General features: G+C 37.3%; 3 protein-coding genes across 5 annotated transcripts; 2 read left to right on the top strand and 1 right to left on the bottom strand.

Annotated features, from left to right (window-relative positions):
* The first annotated feature begins 1 nt into the window (after position 1).
* LOC139995708 (MAP kinase-interacting serine/threonine-protein kinase 1) lies at positions 2–15,262 on the top strand. 2 transcript variants are annotated; one of them, XM_072019409.1, is made up of 5 exons: positions 2–1,657; positions 5,189–5,323; positions 8,466–8,822; positions 8,946–9,516; positions 9,669–15,262. In XM_072019409.1, exons 1-5 carry the CDS (start codon positions 1,603–1,605, stop codon positions 10,129–10,131), a joined length of 1,581 nt encoding a protein of 526 aa, XP_071875510.1. In that variant the 5' UTR covers positions 2–1,602; the 3' UTR covers positions 10,132–15,262. The 2 variants fall into 2 exon arrangements, with proteins under 2 accessions (XP_071875510.1, XP_071875509.1); XM_072019408.1 differs by having other exon boundaries at positions 5,186–5,323.
* Positions 15,263–16,785: 1,523 nt separating this feature from the next.
* Positions 16,786–21,331, top strand: Skp2 (S-phase kinase-associated protein 2). Of its 2 annotated transcripts, none has more exons than XM_072019953.1 (6): positions 16,786–17,271; positions 18,338–18,652; positions 18,731–19,028; positions 19,188–19,624; positions 19,700–19,827; positions 19,927–21,331. In XM_072019953.1, exons 1-6 carry the CDS (start codon positions 17,084–17,086, stop codon positions 20,271–20,273), a joined length of 1,713 nt encoding a protein of 570 aa, XP_071876054.1. In that variant the 5' UTR covers positions 16,786–17,083; the 3' UTR covers positions 20,274–21,331. The 2 variants fall into 2 exon arrangements, with proteins under 2 accessions (XP_071876054.1, XP_071876055.1); XM_072019954.1 differs by lacking the exon at positions 16,786–17,271 and adding an exon at positions 18,050–18,243.
* A 44-nt stretch (positions 21,332–21,375) lies between these two features.
* Positions 21,376–24,719, bottom strand: Bor (ATPase family AAA domain containing bor). The gene is made up of 4 exons (XM_072019952.1): positions 24,387–24,719; positions 23,491–23,965; positions 22,386–23,409; positions 21,376–22,296 (listed from the first exon to the last, which is right to left on the bottom strand). The coding sequence occupies exons 1-4, from the start codon at positions 24,580–24,582 to the stop codon at positions 22,159–22,161; spliced, it is 1,833 nt and encodes a 610-aa protein (XP_071876053.1). The 5' UTR covers positions 24,583–24,719; the 3' UTR covers positions 21,376–22,158.
* Between the last annotated feature and the right edge of the window lie 612 nt (positions 24,720–25,331).

Here is a 25,331-nt window from a genome sequence, read left to right as displayed (position 1 = left end):
CCGGCAAGTCGATTCCAAACATACGAGAGCGAATCAGTGATTCTCAAGCGTTCTTCATCGATTTAATATTCAAGGAAATAGAGGAAGAAGCAACGTCAAAAAGTGAAAGAGAGGAAGAAAGGGGGAAAGTGTTTTTAACGTTTAATTTTCCTATTGTTAGCCCGAGTATTAAATTACTTACGACTACTTTCAATCGCGATTCGTAATTCATAGGACAGCTTTCTAAGCGAAATTTGTATGGTAACAAGCAAATGTCAAAGTAAGTATTCGATTATAAAATATCCGACGATGAATTCATTGAAAATAGAATTGCAAATCACGTAAAGATTGCATCATACGATTCGGTAATTACGCGAGTGTAGTTCGAAGCGTTCGAGAACCCCTGGCTAGAAGCTACGTGACGCGGCGTCGTTTCAGAGGGCGTCGACGAAGTCGCCCGATCCTACGTAGAAGTAAAACGACACGGGAGTGGGGATGTTAGAGGGAACGGCTCGAGCGTGGTGGGAGTAGCCAACATCGATGCTGCCGGGAGTGCCGGGACGAGAACAGCGAGGTTGGAGTGGGGAGCAGGCTGTTAGTAAGCGAAGTGGCCATCTTGCAGAGTTCAGTCGGAAACCAACTGCCGAGCAGTGAGGGAAGGTAAAAGGAAAGACTCGATGTGTTAGCTGAAGGATTTTTAATGCGCTTCCGAGCCGGGCTACCGCTACGTGCGAAAGGCTGTGCGATACCGACAACGGAACAGCGACCATCCGCGGAGATTTTCGTATACGGAGAAACTTTAGTTTATCCGGCGAAAAGTCTCGGAGTACGAGCAGGAGATTCGAGGGTACAGAAGTAGCCGAAGTTTCGACGTTATAGAGAGGAAATCGAGGAGGAGTTTGGTTCCAGCGGAGAAGATTTATCCGCTGACAAAACGTCTCATCGGTTCGAAAGTGATAGGCAAGACGATAGAACTATTCGTATACCTATAGTTCTGAAGACAGTGAAGAGATAGAAATAGAAGAAAAGGAGGAAAAGGCGCGCAGTGTTTAAGTCTGTGATAGTATTTATTCAAACGATTCAGCTACGACGCGTATCATCTACCATAGTAGTGTAGCATCGTTTGTCACTTCTGTAAATCACGAGAGCTACAGAAACAGAGAAATAGTCTTTATATATTTATTTATATCTGTGATACCGACACTGATATACATCGAATTATCCCGAGACAGAAACATCGAGAACGAGCGAGATAGAGAGCGAAAGCAAAAACGGGAGTACGTCGGTAAAGGGAGAAGAGAAAGGATCGAAGAAAGCAACGTACAGTGGTTTGAGAAATTGAAATAGTGGGAAAAAAGATTATATCAGTAACTTAGTGGATTTACATGTTTTTGTATATACGACTGACTCTTTTTTATAATTATTGATATCGGATTAAGAGATAGGAGGAGAAAGAGTTTCGTTGCTGTTCGCTAAACGAAACGGAAAGGAGACTCGAAGAGAAGAAGACGAAAAGGGAGCAGAACGAAGTTTTGCTTCGAACGAGAACTACGTTTTCCTCTTTTACCCCTTTTATTTGGGATATTAAACCATCGAAACTAAGTGGAATTGTTTCGTGCAAAAATGGTGGAGAAAATCTTGGAAGAACGAGGAGACGGGAGTCAAGAAGTTACAAGAGGTAAGAATATCTTTCCTTGTCCAAATATTTACTTCGAACCAAACGCGATCGCAACGATATGACATACGAAAATCATTCGAGACAATTTTAACATTGCTGGTAATGTCATGAACCAATCGAAACAATGCGATGAAACGAATGAACACATCCGTTTATATTAAACTTTTTCTCTGTACTTTTCGATACGCGACACTTTGTTTCGAATAAATTTCATCGCGATGTCGTTTTCGTTTCGTGCGAGCTTCGTACTTCGTTGGTCGAGGAAAAAGAAAAATATTTCGATCGATTAACTGTTAAATTAATCGACTGTATGATTTGGATAGAAAGGAAAGAAAACGTGTAAAATAAGCAATCCGCGCGAGGTGATAGAAATTTTCAAGTTCAATCGGCGAAGAGAAACGCGGGACGTGACAATCGAAGTCGGTTGACGGAAGAACTTTCTCGAAGCCGGTGCACCGTGTTCCCAGTGTTTCTCGCTTCGAGTTTTCTATCTCGAAACCTTTCGTTTAAATTCGTTCTAAATTTGTTCCTATCAGAAAAATTAAAACTCGAAATAAGATCTCTATCGCATACTTAGTCTTGTAGGTTAGGTATATTTTTGTATAACTAAGTTACGACCATATAATTCGAACGGTCGTTAAACATTTATAATAATCGAATCGACGTTTCCGTCGAATCCTACTTAATTTATATTAAATATAATTTTACATTTCTCGTTTTTTTTTTTTTTTAACTATACCGTTCTAACTCTTCTTTTAACTACTTCATATATGTATGTATATGTCTACGCCTAAAAATGCCGATTGAAAAACTTGACAGTATCAAAATGGACACATACACACATCGATCGCACTACATCATATGTATTTTATCTCGTTATTTTGACGCGTGTAATAGGTTATTCTTAGCATTTCGCTTATGTGTACTTTATTCGTATTTTTTTTATCGTTTCAATCGTTTGTTTCGATGTTTCGTTGTAAAATCGTTTCTCGTACGTCGAAATCGAACAAATCGTAACGTATAAAAATAATGTAAATTCGCAATATCGGTAAGAAGGAATAAGAAACGAAAATGTACAGCGAGACAAAGTGCAGCGAAGGGTGCAAAAGTTGATACGTATTATGAAAGAAAACGAAGCATAGCCGGATGAAAGCGCGACACGACGCTAAGACGATGCAACGTGCATCGTTGAATTATTTTTGAGGGTCGAAGTGGGTTAGTCGGTTCGCGTTCGAGTTGGACGCAAATCGCAAAGGGTGTCGGTAAGGGTAACCCAAACAAAGAATTGAAGGAGCGAGAGAGAGGGAGAGAGGAGAGGAGAGATCCTCGCGCGCATGTCAAATTCGTTAGTAAATACTCTTCGTTTTAAAGAGAATGGTTTCTTTCGAAATGCGAAACGTAATCGTAAGGTAACAATTTTCTAATTGATATCGCATACGCCATGATCGATCGTTTTGAAAATTTTCGCAGAAAGGACCAAACGGTATTGCCGCGAACGAAAAGACAATTAGTCGTTGCTAGATCCGTCGAAAAGCGAGCCTCGGAGAATTTTTAACCTTGAAATGCGTTAAAGTTAGAATACAGTGTTCGTGTATATCGATTGTACACATTGTCAAGCGTGAAATGACATTAGACAAACGTTCAAGAGTGAAACTGAATTTCGTAAAGGAGGCGTTTTTTTTTCTATTTTTCCACTTTTCTTTTCTTTCTTCGTGAAAATTCATAGACGAGAAAGGAAATATACCTCGTTCTCTATATATACATATGTATATATATAGATTTACGTTTAGGTTTTTTATATCGAATGGACGATTGTCGCTGGTTTTGCGGATACAGCAACATTATCGTACGTGTGTATATCTCGCGTAAGATGGCGGCGTTCCTTTTCTGTGCCAGTCATTGAACCCTGAGCTCTTGGTACTTGCCGTGCTTGGTTGTGTTTCTTCTTGCATCGAGTTTCATTGCGTTGCATCGCATCGTTGATACAGGCAACAGAAGAGTATACACATTCGCTCTTGGCCAAATTGCGATTCGCTTCAACGTTAACGATTAACCACGATGTCTATCGTATTTGACCGGGGCTAAATCATTTTTTGGCACGTTGAGATTGCGATTATTTTCGTACCGAGAGAATTTATGATATCAGAACGCGATAACCTTTATTCGATTGCATATTGAAAGTAAACGTATCTTTCGGTCGGATCTTTCCGCCGATAAACGCGAACTTTTGTTCGCGACAGATTCAAACACTCGTCGTCGATCGGATCGTTTAAATTCGAGTTGCGAGTTTGAAATTGAAACAAAGATCGTCGCTCTTTATCGATTCATTAAATACATATTTGCAGACGCGGTGTTACTCGATGACCCACGCGTTGTCGGCAAATACGGTGATCACGCGCGATTCCTCATATTTCATCGAACAGCTTCGTGCGTCTAGTCAACTTGATCTTGACCTTTTAAACATCTTTTATGCTACTTTTCGACGCTCCGCTTAATTTTTAATCGTAGTTTTTCTTGCGTAACGACAGATGGTTTCACATGGTTCTCGCTAACTTGTTGTGCACCTAAATCAGAAAGCCGTATTAAAAAAAAAAAAAATTTTTGAAACTAGCTTCGTGTTTCAACGTGTCGTATTATTTACAAAATTCGTCGTGCCTTCTTCGCTTGCACGTGTATATCACGGCCAACGAAGACTCTATCGACATTTTATAATTTCCTTCAAGAGAGTGTATGACGCTAGATAGAAGTCGCGTTAACTCGACCGTAACGATGTATTTATACATTCAGTTATAGGAACGAATCAAATAATGTAATCGTCCATGGTTGCTAATATAAATATTATTAATATGTATCGAGCGAAATGCGTAACGTACTGGTGTTTGTAATTTTTTAAGATTTGTAATATTTTCGTGTACAAATAAACAAGCCGTGTCGCATTTGATATAGCGTTAATGAACGCGTGGGATCGTCACGTGTATGTATCTATGTACATACATATGTATGTATATACTTGGTCGGTTGATTCTCGAGAAATTGTTTTCACGGATAAACAAGAGTTGCCCGATTCCCGCTTATTATCGTATATCGAGACTTTGCAAAATTTTTCTACATATTACTTTTCTATACTCTCGGTCAGTTTTTCTTTCTGTTTTTATTATTCTTCGTTTGTCCCTGATAATTACTACTGTAGCTATAAAACACGAGACACGGCTCGTTTTTAATTCTATAACAATTTACACATAGAACAGATATTCATCGTTTAATTTTGCGATTATGTTTTTTCATGTACTCTATAAAACGAGAATAACGAACGAAGAACGGCAACACTTTCTATTCGTTTTCCCACGTGATTTCCATATTATTTATATCTATAATTATACTATAATTTAGTTATTACTGTGTTACGATATTGTGATATTATACGTACATTCTCGTATGAACGTTTAACCATATACGTTTATATATGTTTAGTCTTAGAACATCTTGCAATTAATCGAGCATATATCAACAATTTTTGTTTTGTTTTAGAAGAAGCAAGTTGTAGAGAGACTGTGAATTCCACGGGAGAATCAATGAGCGCCGTGCAAGCTCGACAAGAGGAAGCTAGGCGCAAAAGACGCAAGAAGAAACGCTCTGGATCGTCTTTGATGTCAGCTTGTTTTCAAGGTAAAATTTCATCCGCGGAAAGACTCGTGACACGCTGCGAGAAAACGAAAAAACTTGTAGACTCTCGCGCTGTGATAAATATCGATAATGGTGGATGGGTAATTGAATATTCGGGTACTGTTCTTGTGTCGTTGGCCGAGCAGCAAAGAATTTCTTCCCGGTCGACTTCATCGAATAGCGTGCGCGTTGTTCGGCCAACGACAACATACGCATAGTTTATCGCTCATTTATCGCGTAGCGATTATCGAATAATTCTTCTTATAAACGTATATATTTTTGAAAAATTTCTCATTGGTTGATCTCGAGATTCGATGTACATACCTATCAAAGATCGCATGTACGTAGTTTTAATTCAGCTACTTCGGTCGAACGATATAAGTAGGATACAAAGATTTTTCTAACGTGTACCATTATGTTATCATATAGTACGAAAATCAACGGGGAAAAAAAGAGAAAAGAAATAAAGAGGAGAAGAGTGCAAAGATCGATCAGGGTGGGTTACGGCAAGGTAGAAATGTAAATAATAGTAAACAGTCAATTCGTCGTTTGACTGCGGACACGTGTTTGTGTTAACGATCTGTCACTCGTGCTTCGATGACTCACCTCACGCAGGTGTGTTATCCTATACAAATTTAGAATCTTTGAGAAATTCATACGAAACGAATATATTAGTCGATTATGCGCGCAATCTCGATTTTTTTCTCGCAATAATAATAATAATAATAAAAATATATGCGGACTGTACTACCTATAGTAAATACATCGCTTGCTACAATATGAAAAGTAGTTACCGCGGGGGAATAGAAAGTAAAGCACGCCCGAAGGCGTAGGAAGTACAGAAAAAGTTGATTTATTCGTAGTAAAGATTATTAACGTTTATAACAAGCTTATTTAAACAATTTTATTGCGTATAAAGAGTACGGTGCGATTCCTATCTAAAAAGAAGACAACGCCTAATAGAGGATCGATGTATCCATAAATTGAATTGTGATGTAATTTCGGGGCCACTCGCAAGGGCCACTAAGTATCTTGTAAGCAAAAATTAAATCGAGCATTGAACGTCGATGTAGAAGCGACATAAGGCTTCGGACGGTTTAAGATCGGAGAATAGTCGCGAAAAACAAGATATCGGACAAACTAAAAAGCGAATAGCAAAGCGTATTTGTTTTATTCGATTATTTGGACGATGTGTCGTTTGATTCGGTTTTTAGTTCGTCTATCGTGTATTCTAGAATTGGATTAAACGAATACACAACCTCCTTTTGAAAAATTATTAGCCGAATCGATTAGTCGAAACTATTATGTCACGTTATACGATCGATTTCGTACAGTTCAGTAGACTAGTAGAATTTCAGTGTTCGAGAAGCTTCCGTTTCGTATTGCTAGTAGTAAACTAGGCATGAGCGCACCCGTATACGTTCAAATCTGGGCCACGGGTTAACTCGTCGATACGTCTCGAGTCTCGAGCTCCTCCATCGCCTCTTCAGATTTCTACCTTCTCTTTCTAATCTTTATTATCCTTTCCCCTCGTTCCTTTCCATCGTTTACTCTCACGTACACGCGCATCTTTTAACCGTAATTCTTTTGTAGTTTTCACAATTTTATTGTTACGAAATAATTTTCTTCCTATGAGATACTTCCATCTTTCCTTCGTGTAAAAATGTTATATCTCTATGTTACTCGTTCCTGGATGATACTCTTGCTTCGTTTGATATTTCCCAGTCGGGGGAGTCTCGTAACTCGCAGCTTCTTGTTTCAAGCGGTCCCTTGTTCGTTATCGTTATACACAGATCAAATCCTCGTATGATCAACAGTCACGTGTATTCTAACGCGTACTCGTTAAATATGCTAAAATTGTCAAACTTACAAAGTGTTCCGTTTCCCTATATCGTCGATTATATTTACTCGCAATACGAAACTAGTTAACAAGGATCATAGAAATATCACTGGTAAATACACACTTTACGGTGTTAAGTGTATGTTATGAGAATCAAATAAAACGCATAGGTTATGCATCAGGACGTCGGATTGAAGAATATATGCCATGTGTACGTGTACAATAGAATCGGTGCGGCGGTGCAATTTAACATAGAGGGGGAGAAGGAAAGGCAGCGGAGAGACGGTGGAGGCATGAAAATGTATTATCGGCTTCTGGTTGCTAGGTATTCGTCGGCGGTGTTGCCAAGCAGAGAGAGAATCGTATCTTTGGCGCGAGAGGCAAATGGGTGGGAGCTAAGGGGAGAGCAAAACTGTTGATTAGGGAACAGAAAAGGAAAGGTAAAAAGAGAGTTGATAGCAGCTTACGATACACCGAAGCGACGTAACGTTGTAACGTTGTAACCAGGCAATGAACAAACGAACGAGCAGCCGTACAGAATGAAACGGAAGCGTCGCGTTATTGCGTCGTTATTGAGGAAGCAAGAAGCAAGCGGACACGCGACGAGAGAGGGTCGGGCAACGGCTAACGGAGATCGAAAGTTCTCGGTCAGGAAAAAAAAAAAACAGAAAAAATATATTAGTTATACGCGTACGAAACTCTTAACGATTCGTTCGTTGATACTCTTCCGATTAGACGATCGATCGCGCTATAGGCGGAGCTCTCGGCTATGATCGATCCTTTTTAGAATCGTCGATATTCAGCAACGTAACGATGCTGTATCTAACAACAGCGTCTTTCGTTTCTTTGAACTCCGATAACGCATCGTAATGTTAATTACACTATAGAATATACAGAGAAGAATAGACGCGATCCGAATCTTACGCGAATTTTACGTTACTGTACTAGCGATCTTTGCTTTGAATAAAGTACGAGTTACTCCGATAAACGCGATAATAAAGGATGTTGTGCTTACTACGAAACTCTGTTCGTTTTGGCGTACGTGACGCGATGCGATTATTTTTGGTCAACCTCGCTCCTCTCTCTCTCTCTCTCTCTCTCTCTCTCTCTCTCTCTCTCTCTCTCTGATCCAGCCTCTCCTTCCCCTCTCCATCCCTATTCGTTTCTATCCCCTTTTCCCCTCTTTTATTATATTCCTTTCTATGTTCCTCTCCGTTCTCGAAATTATTCTATTACGTTTTATTTATTGTTGTATCACTGCAGTTATAAAATTAGTATTAAACTACGACTGCGTGTTTGTTTCAGAACTGTACAAATTGACCGGCGAAGTTCTTGGAGAAGGTGCTTACGCTTCAGTTCAAACTTGTAGGTCGCTTTATACCGATCTGGAGTATGCTGTTAAAATTATCGACAAAATTCCCGGTCACGCACGAGCACGTGTGTTCAAAGAAGTGGAAACGTTTCATCATTGCCAGGGCCATCCAAATATCATCCAATTGATTGAGTTTTTCGAAGACGAAGAAAAGTTTTATCTGGTATTCGAGAAAATAAACGGTGGCCAACTGTTGAGCCGGATACAAGAAAGAGTTCATTTCACCGAACGGGAAGCCAGCGAGATAATTCAAGAAATCGCAAGCGCGTTAAATTTCCTTCACAAGAAAGGTAAAGCCACTTTTATTTGAATTATTTTAATTAACATACACATCCGGTGTGTGATTACGGTATGCACGTGCAACACCTTCAAGTTTATCCTCTTAACGAACGCGTTATCTTTGCTGTTATCAGGTATCGCCCATAGGGATCTGAAACCCGAAAACATTTTGTGCGTGTGTCCGGATAAGCTGATACCGATTAAATTATGCGACTTCGATCTTGGTTCGGGTATCAAGTTCAACAATTCGTTGTCGAGTCCTATAGCTACGCCGCAACTCTTGACGCCAGTCGGTAGCGCCGACTTCATGGCTCCAGAAGTTGTGGGAGCTTTCACCGGGGAAGCGAATTATTACGATAAGCGTTGCGATCTCTGGAGCCTTGGTGTGATTATGTATATACTCCTCTGCGGTTATCCACCTTTTTATGGAAATTGCGGATCCGATTGTGGTTGGGAGAGAGGAGAAAATTGCGAGGATTGCCAAAACCTTCTATTTAGCAGTATTCAAGAAGGCAGGTACGAATTTCCGGATAACGAATGGAGGTGTATTTCGGAAGATGCGAAGGATTTGATCAGGGGCTTGCTGGTCAAAGAAGCCCGTCAAAGGTTCAGCGCCGAGAGTATTCTGAAACATCCGTGGATCAATCCCGGCCCAAGCTCCGTTGAAAATACAGAAAAATCTCTCGTAACTCCTAGTATTATCAGGTTCGTTATTCTTGGTATTTACCGATCGATCAATTTTAGCTAGTTGTATCAATCGACGTAAGAGATTTCAGTCGCGAATTAGTTTAACGTAATGCGGTAATACGCGTAATAAACGTAAGAAATGAAATTAACGGATACGTTTCTCTTTATAGGAGGAATAATTCTGCTAGAGAACTGTCAGCGTTCGCCGAATCGGCGATAGCCGTGAACCGAGTGATATTTCAACATTTTTCCGTAAATTTGGAGAATTTGGCGGAGAAGAGGGAACCGAGATTATCCACTTCGTCGACGGACGAAGATAACCATCCTTACGGGCACATGTCCGACTCGAACAGTGAATTATCGGAACACAGTAAGGTTTGCGCGACTCATTCCTCCAACGAATTTGACGTAAACTCGCGCTTGAAATCTTGTTCGATTCGTTCGAGTACCGATCTGACCGATTCGAAAATCATGGCAAAGAATCGATTGATCTACAAGGAAACGTCGGTACCTCAGGTGTTGGGTTTGTCACCGCCGAGCGAGAGTCGTCTGATGCAGCGCCGTTTAAAAGCTCGTTCGGATCTACTCGAACGTCAGACCAACAAAACAGTTATCGAGTCCGTTAGTGGCTGAAAGGTGACATTCCTACGAACGAAACGACAGTCTCCTTTCTTGGTAGCGCGTATAATTCATGTTTACACGGATACGAAGAAAGCGTGTACAGTAATGTTATCTATCGTTAATTGACAAAGAGTAACAATGACATAAGTGCGACATTACGATTGGCTAAGCGAAGGTTGTGTTTCATTAAAAATAACAAGAGCTGCGTTACAATGATTCGCGCAACGATCGACGGTTATTAAACACACACACACACACACACACGAACATATCTATACAGCAACACACGGAGCGACGACATAAAACGACGTGTCTTTGCTCCGATACACGATTAACCACGCGCGACGCCAACGATACACAACACTCGATCAGACAATAATTTTTCCTGAATTTCTATATTTCCTACAGAATTCAGAGAAATATCGTGTCCGAATATATCTTTAACTTTATATTTTTCTCCATTTTTCTTTTGTGCTCTTGTTTCGTTTCGACGAGTCTGTTCAATATGCTCCTCGTCTTTGCGCTACAAATTTTTTAAATCGATACAAGCTATTCGTTCGGTTTATTTGTTGAACGTTCTTTTATACGATACATTCGTTAAATAGTATGAACGAACATAAGCAGAGGCAGCACAGATTCGATACACATACATATGTACATACGAAAAATTGAACGATCGCGCATCTTTTAATTTCGGTTCAGATTACATTTAGCACAGAACTTGAAGGAACGTACAAAAATGAAAAAAAATTTGTAATATGTACATTCCACTGTCGGTATCCGTTAGACGAGAACATATAGCATAATATAAAAAATAAGTCACATTAGATATACAACGTTTCTGTACTTTCGCTATTATATGATATCTAGAAAAGTACATACATAGTATATGCTCGTTCATATCAATTTATCGAAACGGATATACAGAGACGCAAAAGAAAGAAAGAAAGAAAGAAAGAAAGAAAAAAAAAAATAATTTTGATGAATATTTTTACCGATCGTGTACGCGTATATTTGCTTCGTTTCTTTTTATTAAATCGATTTCTTTTTAGTTCGGCCTTAAATATTTTTGCAACTATAGCTATTATTCAACAAAATATCTCCGAGTTACGTTTCTCTTTTCTTTTTTTAACGATAACTTGTTCGAGAATTATGAAAAGCAGCTACAGCAACGCATCTTCGGACGAAAAAAAAAACCAAAAAAAAAAAAACAAAAAAAGAAAAAAAAAGCAGCGGTAAGAAGAGTAAACCGCGCATCTTGGTGCATGTTACAAATAGTTTGCTCAGTAGGTTTCTAAGAATGTAGTAGAGTGTAAGTTCGAAAATACTGTAAAGCAAATTCCAAGGAAGGAACAACGCGCATTTGTATCGAAGGGAAAAAGGGGACGACAACTACGGCCATTTTTTGTAATTTTCTCTTAAGCACCTTCATAGAGAGTTAGTACGTAAGGAAGATTAAAAGATTAGTTTAACAAAAAGGAAAAAAAAGAAAAAAAAAAATACAGAAAAAAATTGTACCTGCGTCGTAAGTGATTAAGAGTATACGGAGCGAAAGAGAGAAAAGGGAAAGTACATGGAGCAGGAATATGAGAGAAAGAGAGGGAGGGAGAGGGAGAGGGAGAGAGTCACATCCGATAACGTGCGCGTGCGTACGCACGTTAACGGACAAACTTTCTCAAAGAACCTAGATTACATGAATATCACATCCAATTAATTACTGTTACGTATTTTTGTAGAGTTTTATCGACGAAACGTCGTTCTATCGTCTGCCCACCTACTACGCGTTTACTCTGTCGATTATGATCGATCTCTCTTGTTCCGTCTGATGATTTTCGTTGTCATAAAATGTAAATATCTCGCATTCCCATTACCTCGCGGTACACGATGCAGAGGAAGATCGTGACGCTACAAATTTCCAATGTCGTGTATCGTCAAGTTTGACAGAACTTTCGTATCGTGTAAAGGACATTTTTATGGATAAAATTTTGCGTGTTCTTTCGGATTGATATCGTAAGCAAATAATATAGAAAAGAACGAAACGATGAAAAATTGCGAACATTTTCCTCCGAACGGTAAACGAACAACTCGTTTCGATTTATTTTACGTATCATAGTTGCATAGAGTCGTGTTGTATGGCGGGGAGACTCTTTACTCAGGGCAGTTACGATGAGCTGCGCAAATTTGTTACAAATTACATACACACTATCGTGTTTGAAGAAAAGAATGAGGAAAAAGAGCTTATAATGTCTGTATGCGATCGAAGTCCATCCAGGGTTGAAAATTAATCGTTACTTGTTCTTTCTTCTTACGAATTAACCCTGAAAAGCTTTGTCCAATGACATTACGATATACATTGCATATACACAGACTAATAGTCGACGCAAATATCTCGACAGCAGCGTTATTAGACTTTCCTCCCAAGGATGGAGGATCATAAAACGGAACTCTCCTATAGCAGATATCATTTTGCCATATACATCAACATACATACATACATACATACATATTTTATTCGAATCCCATGGACAACAGACGCCACAGAGACTAATGCGTATAAACGATCGTTAACAAATGTTTGGTTACGGTTACACCATCAAATTCGTCCATCCAAATGTTTCAAGTTCCAAGGAAAATTGGCAATTCCCTTGAAAATGAAAACATTTGTTAGCGGAAGTAGCGTTAGCGATTTCTCGTAATGAGAAAAATTATGTATGAATACGCATGCATCGTTGTTTGCATGTGCTTACGACGTAGAAACGAAAAAAAGCATTACACGTTAATTACATCCGTGACTTTTTTAATCACGAAAACCATTAAGAAACACGAATATACCGCGAGTTCTTGGCCTTTTCTTCCTTTTTCTTTTTTTTTTTTTTTTTTCCCTAAATTTTCTCACAAATTGAAAAATACGATGACGCGTGACCGAAGGAGTATGCGCGCGAACAAGAGAATAACGACGACTGGAAGAATACGTTACCATTTGCGCGGGATCGTATCTTTCGAGTTACAATATTCCTCAGCATTATTGTCATGTGTTATCAATGGACGCCTTTCTTTAGGATCTACGCATCTTTCTTTTTCGATTTTCTAGCGATGCATTTTTATTATTCGTTTCGTTTGTTCGATTACAATAACGTATGGCGTAACCAATCACAGCCTTGGTAATGCAATATTTTCATGAAAACTGAATGCATTCTCGACCGATATCCATTTTTCACACGGTATGTTTTTCTTACAAAGTATTTCGTTCAATTAGCGTTCCCTCAAATTGCCATCATCTCGATAAAAATCTCGATAAAAATCTCGATAAAAATCTCGATAAAAATGTCGATAAAATCTCGATATCGATCGAGCGTGCGTCGTAACAAACGTGTATCATCAGTATGTTAGCGATATATAACGATAATAATTTGTCGAAGAAACATTGAAATGCAAGAAGAGAGTACGTAGAGTAAAGGACGAGCAGCGACAAGTCTTGCGTCAAGGAAAGCAACCGAATCGCACTAAGGATCCATGGCCATAATAATATAGATCTATAAATTGTAATAGCGCGAATGAATTTACGTCCGAGTGCGAAAGTGTACATGCTGGAGAGCATGTGTATTTTGTGTATTTTGTATGCGTGTACGAATGTATGTATATATTTGTATGTTCGTTAATGCGTATGCGTGTGCGTATGTGTCGTTGCAAGCTCGAATGATAAAACAATATTTAGCCTATAAGCGAAATGGTAAACACCTTTGTATAGGTTTGTAAAATTAACAGTTAAGGTAAGATATTACTGCGCTACTCTATCGACGAGTCTTTCTTCGATCATCGTGAAAAAAATTCGCGCGTCTTATAATTGTTTCGTATTTATGTTTAGGACGATGTATACGCAAACGCGTCTGTAGCGTAGAATTTCGTTTGCTGGTTCATCGAACAGCGTGATATATAGCGATTTAAAGCGTATACTATTCCAATAAAGAAAAAACTAAGATATCGCATGCGTATTCCCCATTCTCAAAGTCGAACGATTCCCGCTTAAAATTTAAACGACGCGTAACTTTCTAATAGATCGTATAATCGGCACGTTGACGATCTTCGATCGATCGAAAATTATAAGAACCGGTGAAAGAGTATTGCGAACATATCCCAATGGTATGCTAACACAGTATACGCACGAGATGCGCAACGTTACTTGTGAGTTTCTTCCTGGCAATACGCAGCAAACCTATCTTGTTTCGCATTACCGCCCTGGCATCTTCGAACTACGGTTCCTAATCTTAAACGAAAGAAAAAAGAAGCGCGTTGCATGCTGGTGCGTGCTATTGTACGCTGTTGTATGTCCCGGAAGAAGCAGCATTTTTGTTACGTTCTTTTTTATATTATACAAAAGAGCAGTATAAAAAGAGGGGGAGAGGGGGAGAGAGAGGAAAAAAGAAAAAAGGCCCTTAAAAGACGAATAAAGAATATTACGAATGTTTTTTAAACGAACGTCAGTTCCTTTTCTTTTTCTTTTTTTCCTCGTCTGCTTCTTATTTTAGCTATTCGCAAGCCTGAAGGTGCGTGTTGCGATTCCTTTACGTTTTATCGATATTCACGAAGAAGCCCGTCGTTGCTCTCCTTCGTCGATTTTTGCATGACCTATCAGCTATATCGAGTCAAAAGTAACAAACTGACCGTGTGGACGATGCTCGTCCATTTTTTCTGTGAAAAAAAAAACCGCGAAATTTTAGGATTCTCTTCTGCACGGAAACCGACCAACCAACCGAGAAAGAGAAAACGGACAACGATGATGGTAAGAATGGAGAGAATGCATTTTACCATACGAAAATATTGTAAGTGTGAAGCATTATTGCTAACTCTATACATATGTATGTATGGTTTTTTTTCGATCGTACGAACAGAAACAGTTTCCAAAATACACAATCTCTTACGAAGTAATTTTGGCTGGAATTCGAACTCAAGATACGAGAGAGAGAGAGAGAGAGAGAGAGAGTATAGTGAAAGAAAGAACGAGGGAGAGAAAGAGAGGAAGAGAAACATTTTCAAAACTTGGAATTGTCCGAGTTGCGAACGGCATTGTTTTTTCCGTGTAAAAGCGAGCAAGTCTTATGAAAACTTTGTAAGCTTCCTAATAAAATAGCATTTAATCGATAAACTAGCACCTATACGCATATATTGCTCCTTTCTGTTTAATAGCTTCGCCTACGAAGGTATCGTTGCTTGCCACAAGAATACTTTCCTCGATTTGTTGCCACGATCGTTGTCGAACAAAAGACACACGGTACAATTCTTCCGATTAATTCGTTGGATTTTATTTCAAACTCAATTGTAAGTCGTCAAGGTTTGATTCTCTAATTTTGATCAAAATGTGGTGCTCCATTTGAATTCCAAGTACACGCAACTGAACTGCAAAAGAAGAAGTTCATTTTGGATTATAACGTCTTCGAAATTGCATAGCTTAAATATACAGAGCGCCCTTCTAACTCATGCTTGAATATTCTTTGATTTGTCACGATACACAGAAATGTTTGATGGTGGAAATTCGATTGTCAGAATGATTATCTCACGTTGACATCTTATGAAACTTGGTAATAGCGATGTTTCTTTAAATTTAAATAAACATGTACCGCGCCCCATGTCCCATGACCTCGAAGCGACTTGGGTCGAAAATAACTGACTGATGTGGGAATTCGAGGAAAATGAATTACGATGTATGTAAATGAATGTGACGATCGGTGAACGCAGGCAACGCAAGACGCGAAACAACTCCCATCCCTGTTTCCTTTCGTTTATAATGTACGTGTATTATTGCTCCGAAGCGTATCGACCAAATATATCCCCACCTGCATCTCCTTCATTGTATAGATTGTCATCCGTGTTAACGCGACACAGCTGATCTTCGATAAACGTAACTGTCGTCGTCGCCGTAGGTCGAGCAGGACAACTATGGATCGAACGAATTCTCACGGTTCCAACTCATCCGCGGTGGGCAAACAATTAGAAAAACTACCACCTTTTAAATTAGGCTTTTCCAAAGATAGATTAATTGGCAAATCGAACATACGTGTATCGAAAATCAACGGTATAGTTTATACGATTTTTAAAACGTATCGTTTTCCTATCGCGTGGAACAAAGAAAATCTATTTACTAAGAAATTATTATTTATTATTATAAAAACTATGATATCGATTAGATAGTGTGTTACAATTACAGGAGAATCGATCACACCAAAATTTTACTCGAAGGAATACGAAAATAGAGCGAACAATTTCAACACGGTTCGTACGTTGGAGAAAAGTACGGAAGAGCAGGAAAACGGTGGCACAAGTGGTAGACGGCCACCAGTTTTACTTAGCAGCAATGCGTAATTTAAATCTTATGAGAACGATACAAGGCTCTTCTTTCTTCGTTTCTCTTTATTCTATTTTAATCGATCAATGATTCCGATTTCAGGTACGGCTGGTGGCACGAACGAGGATTGCAGCCGCTTCGATCTCGATTCGACTTCCATAAAAAAACGTCCGATTTAGTCAATTTCGGGACAAACGTGCGAAACGAGAAACGGAAGATCGAAAATTAAGAGAATCGAAGTAGCGACGTATGCATATAAATATTGCCAGAGACAAATTCCTTTGTTTATTTATTAGATTTTTTAGTTAAAAGCTATACGCACGTACGTTCGTTAAAACGTAAACGAAACAACTTGTAATAAATAGAAACAGGGTGAGTAGAAATGAAAATAAATTTTCCGACTTGGAATCGGCCGGATCGAAGTCTCTAAGGAAGCAGTCGCGGTTACGCAAACTTTTAAAACAATAACAATCGGAAAAAACATAGCAGCGCCGATCGGATGGTTTAGAGTTTAAGTAAGTAATGTTAAACAGTTGGCGCGCACGATCGATCCCTCAATTTCCCGCCGTCTCGAGATCATTGAACCGTCAACCAATCGGATAAGAGACCAAGGGAATAGATCGAATGGTCGCGAGTTATTCGAGCAATTGGGATTCGTCGCTAACGATTGTTTTCCATGCGTGGAACCAGTGGCGATCGAAAAAAGGTTACGGTGACCGGATTCCGCCAAAAATGAATTCTGTCGTGGCGGAGCACACGAGGCTCAACGAGCACTGTCTCGAGGATTCCAAAGAATTTTCGCCTCCCGAAAGGTAATCTTATTTTACTGCAATTTCCCGCCTTCGAAACAAAACTACCCAGTTTTTCGTAATCATCGTATACATCTCTCTTACCTGTTGCTCAGGGTGATGCAGGTGCATATTTCGCGCCCACAGGTAAGGTTAAGAACCTTTCCCAGTGAATAATTCTTGCCAAATCTATTCGCAAGATATAACAAATTTTCATTCTTTTCATCGAAAAGATCAAAATTCGTTCACGATTTGTTTGTCACTCCAGATACTCCAAGTTTATAAATGACAAATTCACCAACGAAAAATATTGAAATCACTTTTTTTCCCAATTACGTTCTTCGACTGGTTGCTCTACCACAAAAAAACTATTTTTTCTCTTCATTCGGAAAATTAATAAACTGTCGGTTGGAGAATTGGTTGAATCAACGTAATTTCTTCTGTTTCGATGCTTTTGTAGTTTCTTTTTTTCTTTTAGTAAGATAGTGGGAAGATCGTGTTTTTTGATTTATAAGTATAATTACTAAATTATCAAACTCACAAATATTTCTTTAAAAATATCCAGTTAATAGCTATACTAATTCCATCCTTATCGCACCATATCTTTTAAATTGCTTTCCTCTAGTGATTTTCACTAACTACGAGTTATATTAATCATGTTCAGTTACTCGTATGATTATTTATACTCACTAGATTCAAATACAAATGTTTACTAAAAATTGCTTGGTGTACATTCTGGTCGATGTGGATTACCAGTTTTTTTTTTTGTCCATCTATTTGTAATTAGAAGTTCTATTTATGTTCAGTTTGACAGTGCCCTTTGACCTACAAATATCGAGCTATTTATGATGTAAGTCGAACATAATTTTTCCTATATGCCAATCTGTAGGTTTCTACACAATTTGTGCACTTCTGCATGACAAAACATACTAGTCTTAAGGAAGACTTAGAATTTACTATGTCCAAAGGATCACCTCCTTCACCCTGGTGGAACAGGTTGCCCTTTTTCTACTCTCTTTTTTATCTGATCATACTATGCAAACGTAAGCTTGTTGGTAATTAATTTTGTACATGCAAATATGTTTGACAGCAAACAACTACGCTTAGACGACAGCTGTAATAACAACTTAAACGACAGTTTGAACAGTATCTCCAAACATAGTGCAAAATGGTCGTATTCTGGTGATACGAGCCTTGTAGAACCTGAAATCTTAGAAGAAATGGGTGTCAGTATGTTAGAAGATGAAGCATCGAATTGTGAAAGTACAAAAAAATCTCATTCTTTGGAACAAACAATCTCGCCTACTATATTGGATAACAATGGGCAATGTAAAAAGATGAAAGATTCTCAAAGTCAAGAGTGCATTTATAGAGGTTCCAGCTTGGATAACACTAGTATAGACAGGTTTGTATTTTAACTGTAAAAATTCTTTTCATCGGTTTGCTTACGTGTTCATACATTTCTTAACGTATTTTTCAAAAGTTTGGAAGCTACTCGAAGATTGGATTCCAATCCGTACGAACTGGATGAATTTGCAACGTATTCGACAAGTGGAAACGAATCTGGTTATTCCCCCAGGGTGGAAATAGATAATTTTATCGATACGAAAGAAACTTTTCCTAAAGACAATCTTAATGTTTCAACCAGGGAAAGTAGTCTTGAACAGTTCTATCTATGTAGGAGAAAAAGAAAACCTTTGATCCTTGGCGAAAATAAGTTTAACAAATTATCCGATGAGATGATTTTAATGATATTAAAATGGCTTCCAAAGAAATGTCTGGTAAGATTACAAATTAATAGAAATAAATAACACAGATAATTAATGGGCAAAGCATATGAGTAACATCAAATATTTTATGTCCTGTTCGCCTTTTTCTCTCTCTCTATTTTTTTGTCTTCTTTTCTTTTTTTCTTTTTTCTTTTTTCTTTTTTTTGTTAGGTACGTTCCATGTTGGTCTGTAAACGATGGTGTCAAATAGCGCGAGACGAAGCGTTATGGAGCAGGTTGGATTTAGGCAGTAAAGTCTTGAACGAAGGTACATTGGGTCATATTTTGCCACGAGGTGTTCAAATACTTCGACTTGCACAAGCAGAAATTGCAGATCCTGTATTTCTTGAAAACAGTGAAGTTCTTATCGACGGTTATATTAGTAAACTGCAGTACTTTGACCTTTCGATGGCAGTGATTTCTCCAGATGGATTGGCTATGTTATTATCTAAGTGTAAATACCTTAAAAAATTATCTCTAGAAAAGTGTATAGTGAATAGATCATGTTGCAAAGCTATCAGTGATAATAATGACTTAGAAATTTTAAATTTAACGATGTGCGAGGGTATGGACATTGAATGTATCAAGCATTTGACGAAGCTTACAAAGTAAGAAAAATTATTTGCAATAGCGTCGTTGGTTAGCGAGAAATGTTTTTTAACGTGTTATTTTAATATTTTCAGCCTCAATGCTGTCAATATGGCTTGGTGTGGTTTAGATGCCGATACTATGGCGTTACTTTGTAAATCGTTACCTTCATCCGTTATGCGTTTAAATATAGCTGGATGCAGAAAAACCATTACAGATGATAGTAAGTACAAGTTTCGTGGTTTCGAAAATTTATGTTAAATCTGGTTATCCGTCATGCTAGTTCGAGTGACAGTATTTTTCTTTTTTTCCCTGGTTTCAGATGTTAAGGATTTAGTGAAAAGTTGCCCAAATATGATAGAATTAGATTTGAGCGATTGTACTATGCTTACAATGAATACTGTCCGTAATTTACTTGATTTGTCAAAATTAGAACATCTGTCGCTAAGTCGTTGTTATGGTATACCTCCGTCGACGTACGTAACATTGGCGTATATGCCATCTTTGTTATATTTGGATGTTTTTGGTGTAATACCCGAACCAGTACTGAAATCATTACAAGTTACCTGTGGCGAAACCCAACTTAATAAGTTCCTATACAGTTCCATTGCAAGACCAACCATTGGTGTCCGAAGAACAAGTATTTGGGGGCTTCGCGTTAGAGATTGAACGTAATTACTGTAACTAATTGATTTTGTACACAAATAGTGGTAAAGACCAACTAAATACCAAAGGGAACCTGAAATGTACGTGCGTGCCTTTTTACAAAATATCTTCTTAAGAAGAGACTGATTTTACAATCCTATTGAAATAAAATTAAAATAATATGCTTTTTCTATATCATTATCTTTGTCTTTCGTTCTTTCTTTTTTTTTTTTTTTTTCTTCTAAATTAAATACATTTTAAATTCGTTTCTTTGCCAGTATTTACGTAGAGAGGGTAAAAATAATTGAATGCTGAGAAAAGTAGTTGAGAAAATATATGTATATTTGAAAACTTGCGCGTCTTCTGTATCAATGAACTCGTAAAATTCACATAGCTCGATTCATATAGCGTGCGAAATGTGAATGTACTAAGCACGATTGTATGCTACATAGAGTTCGAAAGAATTACATGCACTCCTGTCCATAAGCCACCGGACACTTGCTTATTTTGACCACAGTGATTGTTTGAATGTAAATACGTCTTTCTGTATTGATACTTATTGTTTACCCATAAGTTACTCAATTAAATCAAGATATACATGATTTTATACTATGACCTATATCATAAAATAAAGTTAGCATTTATATCAAATATTAAAATTACATTATGTCACGAACATGTACGATACATTAATTTTGTTCAAAGTATGCAAGCGTCAAGTAACTTGTAGATGGGAGTGTATATAATTTACTGAAAGAGTTAAGTATGCAAATGTTGCATGTGTATATAAAATTAAATATGACAGTATCAGCTTAATTTTAATCTCACCAGCGGTATTTTTTGAATAAATAATACTTCTAATGAAAAAATAATTTTTTTCGCTTGATATGTAAAAGTTTATATTTTTAGCACTATCTTACTCTTTCTTTCCTTGCTATTCATTTTATTACAGATGTCACATCTCGTGTTAACATGTTAATTAATATTTCTTTTCAAATCGAATTTATATTTTAGTGCTTGTAATTTCTTTTATACATAATGTCGATGTTGGTAATAAAGAACATTTATTTTTCAAACAATAAGTAATTAATTTAAAAGAATTTAATTTTTTAAATAAATAACAATAAAAAGATATTAAATATTTATTAATAATTATAAGAGTACACTTGAACTTAAATGTTTTTTCTTAAATGTTTATATCGAATTATTTTAATGTGTATATATCTATGATTATTGTAATGTAGATACAGAATTTTATAAGATAGGATACATGTACATGAACTCTTTAGTAGTACTGTTGAATGATCCTGCATCCTATTTTCCACAATTTCTTATCAATTTAAAACCTACTAGTCTGGATTCCTGAGAATTTTCAATTACTACATATTTAATCCGATAAATTCGCTAATACGAAATTGACAATATACAGTACATCTCAAGAAACTTACTACTTAGAAATAAGTAAAAAAAAAAAAAAAAAAAAATGACAAAACTGGTAGTAAAATATTAAAGTACATATTTTAATTTTAATGATTCGTGTAAGTTTTTTAGGATTTGTACGACTTCTGTCTCTATTAAATTGTAACCGAAGTACGTCTTAGAGCTTATTCGCTGTCAGTCAAGCACTCTTATATACAAATACATGCACACACGCACACAAATATATATATATATGTATGTATATATATATAGAAGTGTACGTAATGTTTAATCCAGCTAGGAATTTACAACAAATATACTTCTACCTTAAAATATTTATACACGTATATTTTGTATAGAAAACAAAAAGTCAGTATTAATTACGTCCTCTCGTAACAATATCATTTACACCTTCTCCACTGTCGTTTACTAATAATTGATTTCTTAATAAAATATCGTTTGCAACATTTTGTGCAATTACGGTAATTAATTAAGCCGTCGCTATGGTTGTTGTGTCCGATGATGATTCGACTGGCGTCTTGGATTTTATAGGCTGAATCTCTATTTCTTTTTCAGTGGCGTAAATCGATTTCGCCTCTTGCTTTTCTTGTTCGCTCTGCCACTGAACCTATACAAGTCGCAAATAGAAACAAATATTATAAATAATTTCTAAACATTATAAAAAAGTGAGAACGGTAAAAAGTAATTATATATCACCTTTTGCTTGTGTTGCTTAACAGCCTCGTTACACTTATCTATAACCATTTGTTCCGTTAATACACCATCTTCGGAAGCATAAGCTGCTGCTTGCCAGGTGACGCCTAATTTCGCTAGTTCTCTTCCAGACATTCCTTCGGTTATTTCGGCTACTTTACTACAAAGCGCGTTATAATCAAATTGTGCAACTTTTAATCTTTTATTGCCCTCGATCGCTGGTTGAAGAACGAATTTGTCGAAATAAAGTCGAACTAGACGTTCACGTTCTGCCCGACCTGGTAGGTGAAACTCTACCATTTCATCTAATCTATCGTTTACAGCCCAATCGAATTGTTCTGGAGTGTTTGAAGCGAGAATCAACATGAATTTGTTGCTCTGCTCACCAGTTCTGTAGAGGAACGCATTTAACATCGCTCTCAAATCTTCTGAAATATGCTCACTCGATCGCTTCCTTAAAAAGGCATCCGCCTCGTCGATGAAAAGCAAAAGACCTTTCCTGGATGTTGCTGCCCAGTCGAAAACTTTATGAATAGCAGTAACACCATCTCGACCCAATGGTGCCAAATCACCACCAGTCACAATCGCGTAGTCCATACCAGAGTGTTCCGCCAACTTCTTTGCGAACATTGTTTTACCCGTCCCAGGAGGGCCATGCATCAATATATTTCTATACATCCCGCGATTTTGTTTCGTATTCTTCGTAGCTATCGCGATATCGCGTAATCTTTCTTCGAGCTTTGGTGCTAAAACAACACCGGATAAAGCATCGGTTTGCTTAGTCTTTAATTTCTTTGTCGCTTGGATAGGATGCTGCAACGTATCCAATACTGTAAATCTAGAAGTTTCTCGAACGAGAGACGGTTTTCCTAGCCGCGATTCTATGTATCGTGCAGCGACACCCGTTGTACCTTTCGCGGTATATACTCCGAAAGCCAACAAAGACAAGCCTCCAGCTGCAGCGATAACTTTATCCCAGTCTTGAAGAAAAGCTGTGAGACCAGTGCCTAATACCGAACCAGCGGTTCTGAAATTAATATTCAATAAATATCATTCGATACATTCAACTCCGCTATCGTATCGACGCCCAAATTCTTTTTTTACTCACTTTATCGACTCCAAAACTGTTACTCGTTTTTCGGACGCTTTCACCCTAATTTGCTCTATATTCAGATCTTGATTTTCTCTGTCTATTTTTGCTTTCGCTTTAACCTCTGCTTCCAACTTTTTCATTTCATTTTTGTGTCTCAATTCCATTTCATGTTCTATCGTCGCTTTCCTCATTGCTTCTTGCTTCGCCACTGATTCTTCCTGCCTCCTCAAATTTTCGTCGTTCATTCTCTGTTGTTGTATCAGTTGGTCATCGTATCGCTTTCTTGCTAATTGATCTTGATATTGAGCTCTCATTTGATGTTGTTTAGTTTCTTCTTGCAAGACTTTTCTCCTTTCCTCACCGTCAATACGTTTTTGTTCTGCTTTCATTTGCTCTATGCTAGCTTCGTACTTTTTTACTTCTGCTTGTCTTTCCATTTGTTTGGTAGTTTCTTGCATTTTAGATAGCTCCAAAGCCTCTTTGGCATGCACTATAAAAACAAGAAGAGAATAAGAATTTCGTTTGAGATACGCCGAATAAAATGCAAAAACTCAAATAACTTACATTACAAAATTTTTTATTTTACGCATCAATGTAACGTAATTATGAGAAAAATAAAAAAAAAAAATAAAGGAAAGAAATTATAGAATGATTGAGAAATGAAAAATTATTAATAAAAGTATTGCAAGTTGCGTAAAAGTTTACCGCTTCGTAACTATTTTCATTGATGAAAATAATTTCTGAAGACGGTATTCGATAACGAATCATTGCATCATCATAGAATTAGACTATTATCGGAGTATCATGTTATACAGAACATGAGGTCCTTAACCTAAGAAATCGTTGTTTGCTTACGTAACTTCGCGTAACAATATTTAATCGAAAGAAAAAATGAAAGTAACCGATCATACAAGATTTTTCGAGCTCCTTGGCAGCTGATGCTGCTCTTTCTAAAGCACTCGAGTCAAATCGATACGGTTCCATTTGAGAAATTCTAGGCGGTGGTGCACGATCATCTCCGCCTCCAGCCCCATCGGATGCCGGTGGTTGTACAAATTGCGAAAAGTCTTGCGGTTGTGCATTACGATACCCAAAAAGCCACGACATGGTTTACCGTACTTTAAAATGCTGTTATAATCGTTAGCCGACTAGGTCGATAGTACTCGTGTCTATTAACCTTCCTGTTTTTACTATCACGAGGAATTCCCACGTGCGCTGCCAGCGTGAAAACTGAAACAAGTGGATTGTGGACCCATTTATCTTTCTTAAAACCTTATCTGAACAACGAAACGGACGGAAATGGAAAGTCCAAATTATATTATATGTACCTTACATCACATCAGTTTACATATTTTCAGTAAATTTGTTTCTATATAATAATCTGTATAATAATGAACAATAAATAAATAAATGACATTTAAAAGTAGCTAAAAAATTCAAAAGTAGAAATTTGGATATTTAAAAATATTATTTATATCTTCGTTATTTTCTACTGCAACGCATTTCATAATAATTGATATATATTCTTCCAATTTTATTTCAAACTAGAAACACTCGTTATTCGAAAATAATCATATATAATTCAAATAATAATATCATGTTATGTATATTATATATGCGTATGTATTCCGAATTCCAATCTTATTGTTATTCCAAGTAGGTATATAATTTAATTTAGTATATTATAATATAATAATTTGCCCATTGCTTATTGCTTTGAATTGTTTTTCATGTAAGATACATATAATAGGGTTTTTTTTTCTCAGCAAATGGTAATGGTACAGCTATTATTAATAAATAAATAAACATATACATTCTATTCGAAAATTATAAAGTTCGCATTCTTTTTATTAGGT

This window comes from Bombus fervidus, chromosome 16 (genome assembly GCF_041682495.2).
Source record: "Bombus fervidus isolate BK054 chromosome 16, iyBomFerv1, whole genome shotgun sequence".
Taxonomy (NCBI): Eukaryota; Metazoa; Arthropoda; class Insecta; order Hymenoptera; family Apidae; genus Bombus; species Bombus fervidus.
The sequence above is the reverse complement of the archived record's forward strand: the minus strand, read 5'-3'. Positions and strand labels throughout refer to the sequence as shown.